The sequence below is a fragment of the Amblyomma maculatum genome, chromosome 1 (assembly GCF_055883805.1).
Source record: "Amblyomma maculatum isolate TAMU_Amacu chromosome 1, ASM5588380v1, whole genome shotgun sequence".
Taxonomy (NCBI): domain Eukaryota; kingdom Metazoa; phylum Arthropoda; class Arachnida; order Ixodida; family Ixodidae; genus Amblyomma; species Amblyomma maculatum.
Genome location: NC_139344.1, coordinates 48,331,526 through 48,349,941, shown reverse-complemented (window position 1 = coordinate 48,349,941; position 18,416 = coordinate 48,331,526). Strand labels below are relative to the sequence as shown.

Below are 18,416 nucleotides of genomic sequence, written 5' to 3'. Positions count from 1 at the left end.
GGGGAAACCTTCCTCGCCCGTCGACTCTTCCTTCATTTGCGGTATAGTCATGTTTCCTTACTAGCCGCCGCCACGAGAAGCTTGCGTTAATTTTATTTCTAAGCAGCTCATCTAGGCGTTTAACTGCTACAGAATATCGCTCGCTGAGAGCCTGTATTTTTCAATAATAATACCAGTGATGCTGGAAAGGGGGCGAATAAATTCTAACTAATATTGATCGAATTATTTCTGCTGCGCGTACACGCGCTAGCGAAGTCAGCGGTGAACTTAAACTTGTGGGAATACTCATTCATGGCGTATGGCGCGAGGCAGTGAAAACTGCTGGCTATACAAATTTCATTTGTATCAAGAACAACTGAAAGCAACAAAGCGAATTGAAAAAGGCATTGTCGGTTGAACCTGCGTTACTTTTATTGCTCAGAAACCGGCACTCTGCGTGCATGATTAGTCAGGTGAACATTGAAGGCCAGGAAGCATTCATATATGGCGTGAATTTTACTATCAAGCTGCGAGTACTGTGTGCAATTATTAATGCACTCTAAGGTAAACAGTTGAGGGGATATTGAAGGACGATTTCACGAAGGTATGCTCCTTACACCAACATTATCCTGTTGCCTGCGATGGAGATTGAGGACTGATTTTGCGGAGAAGAGGTATTTCTAATCTCTTTTTGTACCTAACTATTAACAAAGCACCATTAAAACTAGCAATGCAGCACAAAGCAAAGGCGATGCTAGCGTACAGAGGGTGTGTATTCGAGTATGGCACAACATCGGACATGCGCGAGCGCGTACGCTCTTTTTTCTACTTTGGCAGTGGACCCACGTCCAGTTCGCCTTCTTTTGAGGCCTTGCATCACAACAATTGTTACCGCAACGAGAGTTCCTTTTTTTTTTTTTTATTAACGGAATTATTTACAACAGCGTAGAGAAGTTCAGGACTGTGAGAGGTAATGAACGCGAAGCAATGATTAGGTGAAGGTGCCGACGTGTCAAGTCACGCCAGGCTTTGGTTTAGGTGTTAACTACAAACAAGCGAGTTATTGCAGCCTCAGTCTCAAGTCACGTGCTCCACTCTTTCAACAAGATTCACTCATGCGATGTGGCCATGCTGACTTTCAAGGTCTGAAAGAGAAAAGGAAGCGTGAAGGTAATGACACTTCGTAACATACACGTGAGCCCCATACGTAGTGATCATAAGTCACCAGACCGACTCGCACGCAAGGCAGTGCTTCAAATCTGGTGCAGCAGAAAATGAGGAGCACAACAAATGTGTTCATTCACTGTTGGTCGGGGTCAAGTAACGTCCCGCTTAAGTTATGGCAAACGTCGCACGTGTACTCCGCTATGGACAAAATGGCACGCAAGGAATCATAATGATGCATGAGGCACGGTTGGTGCTGATGTTTACGGGGACGTAATTTTTGAAGTAGCGCTGAAATTAGACCGAGAAGAACACTCAGATCGTGGGCGATACATGTAAACGAAGCGGCACGTATGCTTTGGTCAGTCGCTGCGGCCTATGATGCTAGAGCCGATGTTTGAAAATTTTGAGACCATTATCTGCCGTTTGACCACCGTCAGTGCTTTTTTTTTTTTTTTTTTTCAGATTAGCCCAAAAAGTACTGTCTTTTGTTGGCGTAGTTAAGCCTTAAAAATGCCATTTCCACGTCGTCTAGGGCTAACATTTTTGACAGTTGTATCGTGGTACAAATTTAAGAACGTCAACCATGCTGCGAATGATCGCACGTGGTTGTGACATGCCGTTTGTCTCGCTGTTGACTGAAACATCTGCAAGGCTTTTGATGGTTCGAATTTGGTTTATGAGGTCTAACGTCTCAAAGCGACTCAAGCTATCAGAGACGCCGTAGTGGAGGGCTCCGGAAGTTTGGACCACCTGGGATTCTTTCACGTTGCACTGACATCGCACAGCACACGTGCGCCTTGCTTTTCGCCTACATCGAAAAGCGGCTGCCTCGGACGTGATTCAATCCTGCATCATTGAGCACAACAGTCGAGCACCTTAACCACTGCACCACCAGAGCGGGGCAAAAACAAGGCTTTTGTGCTGCACTTAGTCACTGGCAAGCGCCTGCTCTTTATAAGCAAGCGTTTACATGCATGCCCAAGGCTGCGTAGCCCGACATTAAAGAAAACACTAAACAATCCGAGACTATAACTCACCTTTTCTGAGCTTGTCTAGAGCTAATCACTGTTTGTTATTTGAAACTATTCAAGTTCGTGCCATTATAGGTAAATATTTTAACCAGTGAAAAGACGAAAAACAATTTGTCAAATGTTGTTTAAAGTAAAAAAAAAGACAAACCAAGATTAAGGATCCGGTTACACAGCAGCCAAAAAAACGGTATTATATTAATACTTTCGTTTCCCGCTGCGAACAGAGTGGCCAAAACATTGAAAGAGTGTGAGGCGGCAACCCCCGTGAGCGAGCCACGTCCTAAAGAGATTATGCTAAATGCCCTCCACATGGCAGCATCTAACGGCTGACTCCACAGAGCGTAGAATGCTCAAGCGAAGTGCTCAAAATGTGTTCATTTGTTCCGCATCCTTGTAACTTCGTAATCGAAACTTCCCTTGTCTCCAGTGCCAATAAAAATGAATAGCGTCGGCGTCACATGTCGGGATCGAAAAATTTTGGCAGACGCTTAAGCTCCGCTTTGAGAGTATGCCGCGATATTGTTAATGACTCCCTTCTCCGGCTCCTCTTGCGCATCCCCGTAGCACCACGCACTCGCTTAATCCCTGCTCCCGTAATTTGTGCCTTTGTTACCTCACACACATACAGGCCTAAGCAAGTAATTATATGGTAGAACACAAGATATTACATATAAAGGCCCGCTTTAACCAAGCTGTACGAACGTGTCTGCGTCGCCTATAGGTCCCTGCTTCGATCCCATCGCGCAGGGGTAGCCCGAGCTGGCACCATCTGCAAACTTCACCACGTCATATGGTCTCGTGACGTCACACAACGCGCCAACCAATCAGACGTCCGCCATGTCGCCTGTTAACTAGCACCTGCCCGGGGCATGCTCGTCATTCCTCGCTTACAGCGCCAATGCCGGGTGTTCCGCTTAACGGGGCACCCTTAGAGTTATCGCGTTATAACCTTGCGTGCACCGAGCTGATGATGAGAATGTATCTTGTGATAAAGTGGTGCTCCAAGTGAGCTTGTCCATTGCGATGATTGCAGGGAGCACTTTACCGTTCAAGACATAGAGATAGAAAGGGCCGGGAGGGGCCGTATTGTCATCGCTATCATTTCTTCATACTTGGATAGAATCACAATTCAGAGACTTCCTTTTTTTTTTTTTTTTCTTTTTTTTTTTTTTTGCGGGAGGGGTTCTTACGATACTTGAGTATTACTAATGCGGGCCGAGAAATGTATCAGCAGGTCAAGGCGAAAAAGAAAAAAAAAAACTCGTTTCGTATTCTGAGGCCAGAAAAAAGAAGTAATAAGAAAGGAGGAGCGCCCCTGCCTGCTCTACTTGATGTATAACAGGCAAAATCCAATCATAACATTAAATAGGAGAGTCCAACGCAAGGCAAACGAATATCTTGTATTCCCGAAGAGGAGAATCAAGAAAACATGAAAGAGAAGCTACTAATTAAGCAGTACTGCATCGCAGTGTACCGGGGTCAGTTTAAACGACTATTGCGTCAGTAACGACGGGGTGCACGTCTCGTTTAGTTTATTTCAATGACTGAATGTTTCGAGTGTAAAACGTGAGAAGAAATACCCACAACTCCCTGAATTATTTTCGGAAGCCTTGCAAATCTAGGCGAAATGCGTATGTGTCAGTGTAAAATAAATAGCTCAAGAGAACTTTCGCCGACGCCTGACTTTAAATTCTGAAACGAAAGAGACTATTTTAATCTAACTGCTGCAACAACTAAAAGCGCGATAAAAGCTAGACGCTGCTTATACAGTATGCAACAGCTTGCATTTCAATAGCGCAGACAAGACCTTACTACCCTTAGTAGCGTGTTGTTCGTGCTGCGCGCAAGCAACTTAACAAAAAAAAAAAAATGAAATTAATATTGTACTTTGTTCGAAACAAAAGATTAGCAAAAATAACCCAGGAATTACGGGGAGCATGAAATCAGTGGCTCTGGGCTTAGAGAACGAAGTTGCCCTGAGGACTACAGTGAAAAGAAAAACATTATAACAGGATATCAACAATGAAAAATTCATGCATTAAAGAGCGAAAACAAATAATTGCATAAACATCACGAAACACTAGCAGCCCGATGTCCTGCCAACTTCATAATAGCGAAATTCTAGCACATGTTGCAAGCACTTTGCCACGCCGTCGCCCTTATGTTTTAATAACAGCTTATTCTATGAATAGCCAGGGCTGCGAAGATGTACAGTTAAGATAACCTTGTTCCAGTCGCGAGAATGGGAGATAGACGAACCCCCCTCCCCTCAAAGCTTTTCACTCCTACCGTTTTGCTTCTACACGTACAAGCCAACGCAGGTGGCAAGAAAACATCTGGGCAGTCAGGTTGTAGCCTACAGTAAACAAGCCAAGGGAAATTTGCTTTAATTTACTTACCGCTAGAAAAGATTTGGTGATGCTAATGATGCTTGCCAACAATTTGCAGTCCAGGGTGAATCTTTTTAACGTATTGTTCCGTGCTCACAAAATATGTGGGACCCTTGACAGCTTCGAGGCCGTGGAAGCCGTGGCCGTATCCTCCTGGTCCCTTCACGAAAAAGATGCCGCTTGAGGCGAAACCATGGTCATGACCATGACCATGCCCATGGCCATGGCCGAAGTCATGGCCGCCTCCGTAGCCACCTCCGTAGCCGCCTCCGAAACCACCTCCATGGCCTCCGTAGTGGTAGAAACCGCCGGCCAGGACGGTGGCGACTAGGCAGGAGAGGGCCACGGCAAGCACCTGTATCGTGATAAGTGGCTTCTGTACTTCCAACCCCGTCCGTGGCTATCAAACTCGCACCTTGCACTGACCTTCCAAAAACACTTCGCCGAGGAACCTGCCTACGTCAAAGGACGTCACACGTGAGAAGTTATTTAGACTTTTTTTTTTGTTGCTTAGCTAGGGTGAGCTATAAATGCACCAACACAATTGGAGACCTTGAAGGTGGGTGTTGATGACCCGATTACGGCTAAGACATAATTTACAAACAAAGGAGAAGTAACTCCAAAGCAATCTAAATTCAGATTTTTACAGGAGTGGCAGTGGTATCTGGACGAGGAGAAATAAAATCAGGTGACTAACGAAGCCTGTATCAAATTAGACGCCATCCGCTAGCGCTCATGCGCAGATGCACATTAAGCCTGCACCATATGCACGTCACTGGCGTTGGGGGAGCACATGCCAATGGAACATACCACGGGAGTCGTGTATGGGCTAACAGGTTGCAGCCGCTCACAAGCTAAAGATTGCAACTAGCAGGGAAGAAGCACTACAGTGGTCAGGCAGGAAGTGTAAGAGCTTCTTCCGTTCGCTAGGTGTCATCTTTTCCCGTAACGGTGTCATTGAAAAAAGTACGCTATAATTGAACTGAGTAGTCAGAATATCACTTCACCCGCGAGCGGAAGGCATGCCGAAGGAAGGAGAAAGAAAACGACTGCGTAATTGTTCAAGGTCACGGGGACGTACCAGGACTTTCATGGCTCGTCCCTGAGAAACGACGGAGAACCTCCAGCAACCAGCTGAGGCCGATCGCTCTTTTATAGACGTCTCCCTTCCTCCTCCTCGTTTTGCAAAGGGAGACTCGACTCGGATTGACTGCGGGGCTTGTTTTGTTTTTGGCCGGCTGTTTGATTCGCGGGCATTTTTTTCCCCGTTGTCCCGGCCTTCCTGGCCTGGATCGCCGCTCCGTCTGCAGCGCACAAGAAAGGGGAGGCCGCGTTGCCTTGACCGGCGCCGTGCGTTGGCCATGAACAGCACGCGCAGCAGAGTGGGAGAGCGGACGCTGAAAGAGAAAGTGCGAACGACATGCGGGGGGGGGGGGGGGGGCCTTCATTAAACGGAATGAAGGGGGAAGAAGGCGCTGGGCACGGCCGCCCAGAGCCCTATTTTTAAGCAGGCGCGGCGCGCCTGTCTCCGGTTATCGAGACCAGACTCGGAGGAGGGGAAAGCAAAGCGAAAGACCGCCGGGCATTGCCCTACATCCCGACGGCTGTTTCAGGCCTGCGTGAGATGGGCGTTGCTTGTGCTATTGAGGCGCGCTGATTCGTTTTGCCGCGCGGCCAGTTTGGTGTCCCGGGAAAGCCACGCGAGCCGCAGACACATTGGCGCGCCGTCGTTTCCTCGGAAGAGACCGCGCTGTGTATATTTTTGGAGTCTGCGGAAGAGCGTGCGCGATTGTTGTTCACTGCACCGCGCATGCTAATGCGGGCTCTCACCGGTGGGCACCGCGCGTCCCCGCTGCGGTTTCCCTGGCCGCGAGTGCAGGAACGTGCCCCCAACAGTGCGCCGATGCACTGCGGACGCGAGACGGAAAGTCATCCATTGTTTGTGCCCCCGGATCACGGCACGCGTGTCGACACACGAGAATGAAAAGCCCAGGAAGAGTGCGATTAGAGTGGGGCGCGAGAGGTGCCCCTGCTTTCTCAGCCGTGACCGCGGCACGACTGCGGGCTCAAATGGCCGTCTAATGAGGTGGTGGGTGTTACGCGTTCTCTAGGACCCGTTTCTTCCACTCCGTGTATTCGAGAATTCCAGATTAATTCATGCGTACGCCGGGCTATTGTAAGGGGCCGGCTTAAGGGCTGTCTGAGGAACTTCAATGTCTAGGGAAGTTCGTGGTATACGTCTGAGAGCGAATATCCTTAATGCTCGAGGCTCTCGACCCCGCACAGGAAGAGCTTAATTTGCACTGGACTGAATTGATTTCGACCTCCTACTCCGCCTTCTCGGAAAGATGGAATAACTTGAGCACGGCAACAGATGACAAATCCTGTGGTTAGATACAGCTTGAGTCGAAGGTCAGACAAAACTATCGTTTATAGGAACCGTAAAGTATCTGATTTTGACAATTTCATTAGCCCTGTAAATTTAAAGTCGTATGATTCTGCAGTACCAGGCGCGCTCTTCACACAAGCTAGAGTGATTCAGAGAAATTAGCGGCATGTGTGCTCAGCGAATCGTATCTTTTATTTATTTACTTTTTTAAGGGGGGGGGGGGAAGCGACGTGAACCGAGATGTGCAAAGACATAGGCTGATTTCGGCATGTACGTATTTTGTTCCTTGCAACGTAGTCAAACCACATAGGTCATTGGAATCCCGTGGCTGCCGCTTAATTGCTGCCTGTCGTCGGTTTACGGAAAGCTAATTAGGCGTTAAGACCGAGGTAGAGGAGACAAAACAAAAAAAATCTACCAATTTTTTGCGCCTATAGGCCACCCTTCAAATCACGGGCAGAAGGCGGAATCATAAAACGCTACGACACAAGCGCGGAACCGACGCTATTAAGCGACTCTATATATAAAAAAGGAGAGTGTGCATCCTGAAACATTTCCTTAAGATTCATTCCTCCGCCGCTCCACCTTTTGAGACGGCTGTAGGTTTGATGCCAGAGTCCATAGCTGGCAGGCAATCTGTGTCATTATCTGTAGTCATAGGCGACGGTGGCCAAAGAAAAAAGAAAGCCAAAGAGCGAATCGGAGGACAGAAGCGTTACAAAATACGACCATGCATGCTTGACAAAAAAACAACAACACACACACAAAAAAAAAAACAGCGGAACTGCAAACTGCCAAGCACGTTTGCTTTTAACACCGCACATCAGCACTTAGCGTGCACGGTTATTCTCGTACGGAAGAACTTCGAATTCGGGAGCGAAGGAGGAAGAAAGGAAATGTCGACACCGAGTTCAAGAGCAACAACATGCAAGGTTTCAACTACACATTGCTGAAGGAAAGAATCCCAGCTCTGTAAATGACAGCTTCCGCGGACTAGAAGGAAAACTTATTCGTTATGGGTCGTTTTTCCGGGGAGGACGGACAGTGAACTTGCTTTGCGTTGAATGTTTCCTGAGGTCTACCTTGAATGAAGGCCTTCACTGCAAAAACTGTCGCACCTAGCGACATAGGTACATTTGGGCGACTCAAAAAGTAACACGCAGGCATATAGCACACTGAGGAAGACCTTACAGACAATACACGCAAGAAGGAGAATATAGCGGTGTACAAACAATAATGGAGGTGGAGAACCAAAGGTAAATAGCGCATTGAAAGCAGTGCAGAAATTGTGCCAAAGAGCACATCATTTTAACATTACTCTAACGTTGTATTTCTGCCATTTTGTGCATTTGTATCGAGCATTTCGTTTTAGGTACTCACCTTCACAGCATTGCTTTGGAACCCGGCCTCCTTCTACAAAATGTAAAAAAAGTTTAATTTTTGCAATAAATTTCTGCAGAAAGAAAAAAAAACCCTCCTAACCTGACAACCAAACTCCTCCTATCATTCAGTGTATACTAAAACACCTAAGTGAGCGGCGAGGACCACCGCACAGGGGTCACACCTTTACCTTGGCAGTACAGCTACCTACAAAGACTACGAATTTTGCTGATCTTTTTTTCGCCATTGCCATTGCGCTCAAAGCGCTTAATGGGTCTGGGGGCTGCATGTGCGTTTGTTAAGAAATAAGATTCTGCGGTGCAAGTTTTTCTGGTAGCGAGCGTGTCATTGCCACAGAAATCCTTCAAATATGCCAGCACAGACTTTGGCTCCCTTTCGCTCTTCCGGATTTCACGCGACTTTTTTTTTTTCTCGTCATCGAAGCATACTGCTCCGAGTTGAGGACATGTTGTCGAATCGCTGAGACCATGCGATCGGAATTGACACACTTTGTTGTTTTAGTCTTCGCTGGCATCACTCTGAGTGAAGATGCAAAGCATTTCTCCCAGGGCACCGTCATATTCGAGAAGTAGCGCCCTCTATGCAATGCGCCCAACAAAACACGTGTCGCACGTACTAGCAGCCCATCTTACCGACAGCTAGAAAATCCTTCAACAAAATAAGAACACCGCGCATATCACAATATGTCTGCCGTGTAACGGAAGAAAAAAAAAAAGAAACCTGGTATCAGTATTTTATTAAATCAACAAGTCCTGCCTGTATGTGGGGGTTCAAAAAGTAAATAAATAAACGGAAAAGTGAAATCCGACATGCAAGAAACATTTATGAAAAATACTTTGACTGATGCAACCGTACGAACTATCTCCGTGGAAAAGTTCGCTCGCTATATACATGGCGTTTATGATGAACATACGCCGGCGAACACAATGATACGAAACAGCACTTTTTACGCAGGTACCAGTCTGTGGCATACACTTAATGAACACTTTGCGTCGCAAACTCCGCGCTATGAATTAAACGCAGAGCGGAATTCGCCTACACTGGTTGTTCGTCTCGTTTCTGAAAACGAAGTAATGTCTATTTCCTCAGGCAAAACGTAGCCCTGCTGTGGTAATAATGACATTCAGGTTGGACCAGTCAAGCATGTCATCGATGTCATATTTCTCTTCCACTTGAAAACATACCGTATGCATAGAAACGGCCACATTTCCACTAAATATGTAAATTCCAAAGCTCGGCGTTATTCATGAAGAAATTAAATCCGATGAAAAGCGAATTTGATGAAATAATCATAGATGCAGACATTGCTAATATATTCAATCGGGCATTTCCATGTGTTTGCCATGGACACTGGAACATCTCAGTCGACACCCCCTGAGAATTTAAAAAAATCACATGCCAGCCATAACCTTCTCTGCTGGTGAAATTGTTTTCATGATCGAAAATATTGAACTCATTAGCCGACATCGACGTAATTTAATCGAATAATGGAGAATATCAAACACATTTCTGGGAATTATTTGTGCCTTATATTTTGGAAGCCGTTGCACTAGGCACATTACATCGCACGCCGCACGCGCATAATCTCAACGGATCGGTCATCCGTTTCACGTTTTCCGTCCACTCTCCCACACCTGCTCAGGCTCGTTTATTTATTTTTTTTTTAATGGACATTCCCATCAAGTCGCAACCATTGCCTGCCCATCAAGACTTTTTCAGAAGAGAATTACTTTTAGAACATACCATGTATGTATCCCCAGCCCTTATGTAATACTCCTGAACAGGGGTCTTCAAGGCAAATAAAGTGAAATGAACTAAACAAAAGTAACTTCAGTAATTATCGGCCAATCGATATTCTGCCAGTATTTTTAAAAGACCTTGAGGAGGTGATGCTTACGCGTCTTGAGAGATTTATATAGGGCCACAAACTAATACCAGAATCTCATTACGGATACAGAAAAGAGAAAATATAGGTCAATGGAACTAGCTAGAATTCGTACTACATGGCTTCGAACTGGAAACTTTATCTGCGGAATCTTTGTAGATTTCAGAAAAGCGGTTGACTGAACAAAGCACAGGAATGATTAAATAAGCTGATATTTTATGGAATAAGAGGCAAACCGCTTCAGATCAGTTTAATCTTATTTGTCACGTCGCACGCAGTATGTCCAAATTAATAACTTTAGCCCAGCAATGAGACACATTGAGAGTGGAGTACCGCTGGACAGAACGTTTGTCGCTCCTTTTTAACACTTACATCAATGATATTCTGATTTTGGGACCTAACACGCGTTTCATCATTTCCGCTTACAAGCACATTTATTTTTAACAGTAGTTCCGACTAGGCACCAGTGCACAAAGTGTGATGAATACTTTAGAAGCCTAGTCAGATGCTAATTCACTCACTGCCAATGTGGCCAAATAAAAAATTGAAATGTGTCGACCTATAAATAAGGCATGCACTCTCTCCAACGAAATCCTCTATAAGTCAAGCAGGATATAGGTAGGATTTAGGATCTGGCAGGATATAGGTAGGATCTAGATAATTAGGCATAGCGTTTTTTTTTCTTCTTCAGAACACATGGAGTGATATTTAATACCAAAACTATCAATGATTGCTGATATAATTTTATGCCAGAATAAATTCTGCCACAAAAAGTCGAATTAGTTTTGTACCGGGGCTTATTCCACTCTCCAGTGGATTAGTGTACACTTGTATGGGCTACCACAACTAACTGAAACCTGAGTACTAAGAAAAAGGGTGCCTAGAAAAATTTACAGTTGCAGTTATACTAATGCAACCAAGCATTTATTTAACACATTCGTCATCGTAAATGTGCTGAATCCCTGCATCTGCATGTTAATCATAATGCCTTTAGTTGTGTCACATCGAGAATACGCGACACTGGAGGCCGGCAGTAAAACCTGTCATCAACGACAGCCTGACAGAGCCGCGGCCTCCGTTCACTGAAAAGCGTCACAGCGGCATGTTTCCTTGGAAAAAAAAAAAAAAAAAATTACAATGCGCGTTCAAAATTGTAAATTCATGCTCCGAAATTAGAAGTAACATACAAGAGACTTGGTGGAATAAAACAAGAAAAATATAATTACTCATGCAATAAATATGCAGTGATTCTTGGCAAAAATGGACAATAATAAAAGAAGTTTCACTCACCCACCAAAAATAATAGAAATATATATACAAAGAGGGAGGTAAGCAAAGTCCAGGGCAAGATATATTAAAAAAGTAAGAATATTACGAGACACAACGCCGTGAAGTGCGCGTATGCACCGAGGCATTTCATACACAGGCGTTTTCAGTTTTTAATTTCGTATTGGTTATGTTTTTACTTTTCTTGGTCGGTTGGTTGGTTGGTTCATAGGAAGGGAAAGGCGCAGTATCTGTCACACTTGCTCTGTGGACACCTGAATCGCGCCGTAAGGGAAGGGATGAAGGTGGGAGTGAAAGTGGATAGAGAGAAAGGGGGGCCGTAGTGGAGGGCTACGGAGCAATTTCGACCACCTGGGGATCTTTAACGTGCGCTGACATCGCACAGCACACGGACGCCACTTCGTTTCGCCTCCATCGAAACGCAGCCGCCGAGGCCGGGATTCGATCCCGGGAACTCCGGCACAGCGGTCGGGCGTCTTACCACTGCACCACCCCGGCGGGGCACTTTTCTTTCTTTTATACATAATTTTTACACAGCGATACTTAGCATTGCCTTTTCATTAGGAGCAGTCAGACACATTTGAAAGCATTTTTCATTTTTAAAATTATTTCAATCAGTTAATTGATGAATTGCACACTTTAAAATTTCTAAATTAGCATCATGAAGCATTGGTTTTTTATTCTGAGCATTTGGGCACTGTTGAGCCTCATTTTTTATTTTTATCCAATTACAAACACGTAATCGATTCATTACATATTCTAAATTCTTTTAATTGCCATGATCAAGCACTGACTTTGAATTCTGTGCATTTTGACACCCTTGAAGCACCATTTTCCAGGTGTTTTTTTTTTTCGATTATTGCAAATAATTAACTGGTTATTTACACACAAAATTTTCTTCATTAGCGTAATTAAGTATCGGCTTTTTATTGTCACTATCTTGACACTTTCGAAGGCCTCCTTTTTACAATTTTTTATTTTTCTCAAATATTTCTAAATTATTTAATCAATAACACACTAAATTATCTCAACTGGCATCATCAATCACTAGCTCTTCATTGTGAGCATTTTGACACATGTGCACATCTTTTTTTTTTTCAAGTATTTTCAAGAATTAATTGATCATTTACACATTGTACATTTTCGTACCATCACCAAGCACTGAATTTTCATTCTGAGCGTTTTGAAACTTTTAAAGCCCCCCTGTTCAAAAGTTTCATTTTTTTCAATTATTTCAGTTATTGAATTGACCAATTACATACTAAATTTCCTTAAATAGCATCACTAAGCCTTGACGTTTCATTCTGAGCATTTTGTCCCCTTTGAACTGACCTTTCTCAATATTTAGGATTTTTCATTTCTTTAATCAGTCAGTTAATTACAATGATTCCATTGACTTCTCATCGTCTATCACACACCGATCATTCATCAGTCACTAAAACCGCTAAAAACCATGATACGATCTTTTTTTACGCTGCCCCCGATTATTTCTGGCCAATCTGCTGTTTAAAGTGTGGTTGCGTGAGAATGGAGCTTTTGTGCCTTGGCAAGTGCTTTGTTTTTTTTTTTTATGTAAAACTGACGAAAGTACCGATCATTTTTTTTTTTTTGCACTGCTTGAACGCAGTTCTTCCTAGAACGTCCTCCAAAAAATTCTTAAAAAGGATTTCACGCTTGATGCCCAACATCCAAGGCGCCTTGCGAATGAAAACTGGGACGGTATCCCCCGCGATCTTGTTCTGGCCTTGGGGCATAGTGAATGGAGAAGCATAATGGCGGTGCGTCACGCAGATATAGACGCGCGGTCAGTATGAAAGTTTGTTAAAAAAGCCTGGAAACTGACAGGATGTGTAGTACATGAAGTCCTTTGAAGGAATGAAATGATTTTAGCCATCCTGTATCAGTCAAATGAGGCTGGCGAGTCTTGTGTAAGCGTTAGATAAATTTGACGGCACAGCAGTGTAGCGGTCTAATGGAGTGACTAGCGAGCTGAACAGCTTTGTTCGCGCTGCCACAGGTTCGGCATTCACTTGCGGCCACAAATTATTTCATTTTATTTTATTTCAAGCCAAAATTAGCCAATCATCTTAATCGACTTAATTAAAGAGTCGGCTCTAGTGCTTGCACACAAAAAATGCCCTGGCACTTTTGCAAATAAAACACCTTTTATTTAACGCTGAGTGTAAGGCTCGGAAACTTTCAGTTCCGGCCTGACCTATATTTCGTTATGGGCGTCTGTGCGGCCTTGCATGGGCATAGAAACCACGCTGTGTCCGTACGTGCAAGGTCAAGAAATGCAGTGCAAAGACTCGAAGTGGCAGCAGGTAGCGACGGGCACCTTCCTTAATTAAAACAGAAGCATGCCTCTGTCGAAAGCTCGATCATTAGGGAGCTAATGTGCTTTCACATAATCATACCCCTCTAAGGTGCTCTAAGAGAGCCCTAAAACAAGCGACTTGTTTAAAGCTCAGTCTATCGAACGGAGAGGCCGCCGCTTGTCCGCCGCCACACTAGTGAAAGAAGGAAAGCGGCGCACTACTGCCGCTCTCCACACGCCCCATCCTTTTCAGTCCTTGCCCGATATAAAAGCATGATTACATAGGAACGTCTCCGGCACATCTGGAAACAAAACTGCGAATAAAGTGGTGACGTGATCTATAAATACGAAAGCACAAATCTGGAGGCTTCTAGAACGAGCAAAATATTGGCTTTTTAATTATGGAGCAATTCAGATTGGTCAAACACTACTTTAACGTCATAATCCAAGAGACCAATCACCACAGCGGCGCGAATTTCTAAAGCAATGTATAGGAAACAGAGCACGTTGCTTACGCTTATTGTACCAAAATTTATATTCGTGTAAATGTGCCGCGCCCAATCCGATGGTCGCACTGAAATTTGGCCCAGTTCACCTGAAAATTGTCGTTGGTTAATTTGAACGAAAACCGATATATAAGTGTTATGGTTCGCCGCTCGCGGCCAGTTCGATGGTCGGATCCAAATTAGGCCCGAGCCACCCCAAAATTTGGCCAGATCACCCAAAAAATTGACCAACATTTATACACCGCCCGGACCGTGCATCCGCGCGAGTTACCGATTTAACCACGTTAAACCACTGTGTTCTTTTTTTTTTTTTTTTGTCATCAGTTCTCGTTTATTATCCTTCCTTCCTCTGCCCTCATTCTATAACATCAATGTTTGAGAAAGTAGAGGCCGCGGTTACGAAACAAAATTTGTCCAACTGTAGCATCCGTATAACCTAGTTCCAGATAATTATTGTTAAATTATGCGTTGTCTTTAGGTACACATCTTAGGCAAGTTGAGCTAAAAGCAAAAAAAAAAAAAGAAAAAGGAAAAATAAAACTGGAGAATGGAGTGTGCGGTAGAGCGGAGAAAGGAAAATCAGTGTGTTTTACGGGGTTCGCATGTTACCATTTCCTGTACACGTGCTTTGCTTGTGAAGCAATGCTCTCTCTAAAAAAAATCCGTTATTGATTTGTCTGTAGATGTGATAAGAATCACTGAGATCTCTCAGTGATGCGGATATCTGTCTCTCGGGCGGGGGGGAGAGGGGTGCTCATGAGTGAAACGTGACCTCGTCAACCTTCCGTGATTGAATGCTTCCTGAAGCCGATCGGTTCAAAGCCTGCCCAATCCCGATAAAACACCTTCCAAAACTCCCGGAACGACAAAATTTCCCCGCCCCGTGCGTCATGGTGATACCTTCCGAATTCTCTTTCATGGCGGCGGTAAGGAAAACGGTCGAGGTTCTTCCTCCACAAGACGACGCTCTCTAATCGCGTTCCAAATACATCGCCAGCGAAGATGCTGCTGTCGAGGCCGTATATATAGCCTGCCCCGAATTCAGACAGGTGTTTGCAGCCGCGTTTGAAGCGGATTGGGGTATTACGCCTTGCGAAAGCAGAGGGTGCTCCGCACGCCCTTGTGTAAGAAAACGAGTGGCGTTCGCGCCGTTTATTCAATGGCCCTTTTTATACCTGTTCCGTGCCTAGTCGTTAAGGTCGCTACTATTGCTGCATGTAAGCATGCAGAAATGGTCGCGTGCCGAAGACAACTCTCTATTCTTTCACCGGAAGCGTAAATACGCCACCGATCGTAGGACGCCACGTCCGCATTAGCCTATCACCAGCTGCGACGATATTCCGTTTATGGGGATTGCGAATAGCAGCTTTGATTTGTATATATCGGCTTTTTATGGCTAAGTTACACTGATTTAGTTTTAAAACTTAGGGGACGTTTAACTAGTCTTCAAAGCTGATGCGATAACATATCGTATAGACATTATGTGTTGCCAAGTGATGGTCTTAATTAGTACTGTTTATTAGCAGAGCTAAGTAGTAGTGTTACTTAGTAGTGCTTTATAGTAGCGCAAATGCGTGCTCTTAGTTTAAGCTTAGTGCTGTTGTTGGTGTGAAGTGGTCGCATAAGGACCCTACTAACCACAGCTCTGAACGAACGTAATTCTCAGTGGAGCAAATTGATGCAGAAAAATTCAGAGCGGCGATTAGACGATCAAGAACCGAAAAGCTGTGGGCCGGCGAAATACGAACGAAGCACGCACTACCGTATGAAAAGCGATACTCGTGCCAAAAAGAAACCGCCGTATAGCAAATGGCAACGAGATTACGACAAATAACGCTGTTATTAAGCGTGTGACTGTCGAGCATTTCAGTGGCTTGCTGAGCCACCCAAGAAATGCTAAATATGCTTTTCAGGACGCCTTCCTTTCCCTTATGCTGAGGTTGGACGAAGAAGTAAAAACATGTCTTGAACAGCCAATCACCATGCAGGAAATAGAAAAGGCTGTTGATGACTTGGCTGTAGGGAAAGCTATAGGTAAAGCACCTGGACCTGACGGCCTGGGTGCCGCCCACTACAAAGCTTTCAAAATTCTGATAGCCACGATGCTCTTGGTGTGTTTCTTGAGTGATGATCAGAACCGGGTGCTTCTGTCGTTCACAACGTCACATGTTGTGCTTATACCCAAAGCCGATGATACGGAGAAACGCCTCTTGGCGGGTTTCTATCGTTCAATAACCCTTGCCAACGTGGATTCTAAAATATTTTTGAAAGCGTTAGCGAAGGGACTTCACGGAGTTATAACATTGGTAGGCCCGCATCAGACTTGTGTCATCAAAGGCCGGAGTATTGCAACTAAGGTGCACGTAGCACGAAGTGTGCTTGAATGCTGTGATGCATTTCGTGACCACGCGGCTATCATGCAGCTAGATCTAGCAAAAGCTTTCGATCGGGTCTCGCATGAGGCTCTCTTTCGCATTTCAGAGCATTCCAACGTTGGCAGAGTGATATTAGAAGGTGTTAGAATGGTGTACCCCAAATGCACAACACTTATTATTGTCAATGGGGAGCTTACTTATAATCTTAGTATCTACTCTTCCGTGAGGCAAGGATGCTCACTCTCGCCCTTGTTATTTGCAGCTTACATCGTGCCGCTCTGTTTGTGAATCGCTTATAACGGGCACACGTCGAAATACTGGCTTACGCAGATGATATTGCCGTCTTTTTCTTAGACAAAGAGAGCATTAAACAAACCATGACTCCTGTTAAACAATATTGTGAATGTACCGGAGCCCAGATCAACTGGAATAAGGGTTATGCATTTTGGAACGGCCTTTGGAACGTCACGCCGAAGCATTATTGTCGGTTGCGGTGGTCGACTGTTCTGACGCAATACCTCGGTGTGCCACTTGGCCTCTATCGCAATCCAGACGCGTATTGGTCAGATGAAGTGTTGAGTGTAAGAGAGAAGTCTGATGAATGGCAAGGCAGACGACTGTCAATGTTTGCACGAGCCACTGTCTTCAACCTCTTTTTTATCTCGATGATCTGGTAAGTGATGAATGCGCTGTGTGCAACCCGGGTCAACATGCAAAAAGTTCATAGAATATTTGCGGTGTTCATTTGGCCTTCCACACGGGAGCGTACCAGCCGATCGAATTTGTTTCTTCCTGTCAAAAAAGGGGGCCTCGGTCTTGTTCACTTGTTGCTGCGGCAAGTTATGTCGAGGTTTGTTTATCTACGGGATCAAGAGGATCAATTTCTCCGCACAGTCATACAAGTACGAGAACAAAGACTGCTTCCCGAATTTGGTGTGACATCATGCGAAATGTATGGAACAGTGGCAGGTTATTGCCGGGAAGTTGTACTTTCTTACAGGATGCTGAATGCCCAGTTTTTGGCTCAGTATGTGAGCAATATGTTAGTAAGAAAAATCTTTACAAGGACCTCATTGAATTCAATGCTTCCTGTACTAATGTACCGTTTACCACATCGTGCAGGCCCACAACAGGATTTGCTTAAGCGAGTATTGAAAATACCAGTATTATCATCTTTTAAAACATGCTTCTTTAAACTGCATACAGGCACACTCCCCGTTAAGAGCAGGCTTCACGAAAAAGGTATATTCATACCACGGACGACAAATATTATTTGCTGGAAACCTGATGCAATAAAACACGTATTCCTGGACTGCTGCGGCCATTATTTTTCTGGGATGTACTACAGCGCACATTAAAGAAACACCCCCTGCTAGACCCATATGGCGCACGTTTTTTGCCTGCAGATTAATCGGATGACATCCCGTACGACTTATTCCTGGTCCTAGGCCTCCATGCTTTGTGGAAAACGAAAATGCAATTTGAACATGCCGAGCCTTGTTCACCCCGTTCGAGAACACTTCATTGAAAGTGTTATCGGTCTTCGAGAGGTCTATCGAGCCTTGCCAGATCTTCCTCAATGGGCGGCTGTACTTGATAATTTTGCATAACTGAAAAGATTTTAATGTTGTGCTAGCCGATGTGCGACGAGCACGTTTTATGAACTGTCTTATAGCCGGAACTAAAGAA

The 18,416-nt window shown here is 44.7% G+C and overlaps 1 protein-coding gene across 1 annotated transcript; it reads right to left on the bottom strand.

Annotated features, from left to right (window-relative positions):
* Nucleotides 1–910: 910 nt before the first annotated feature.
* On the bottom strand, nucleotides 911–11,574 carry LOC146202310 (uncharacterized; the record flags this gene model as incomplete). Its single annotated transcript, XM_084600870.1, has 4 exons — nucleotides 911–1,124; nucleotides 4,577–4,922; nucleotides 8,337–8,369; nucleotides 11,533–11,574. Coding segments are annotated over 3 exons (399 nt in total), but the record flags the coding sequence as incomplete, so codon positions are not given.
* Between the last annotated feature and the right edge of the window lie 6,842 nt (nucleotides 11,575–18,416).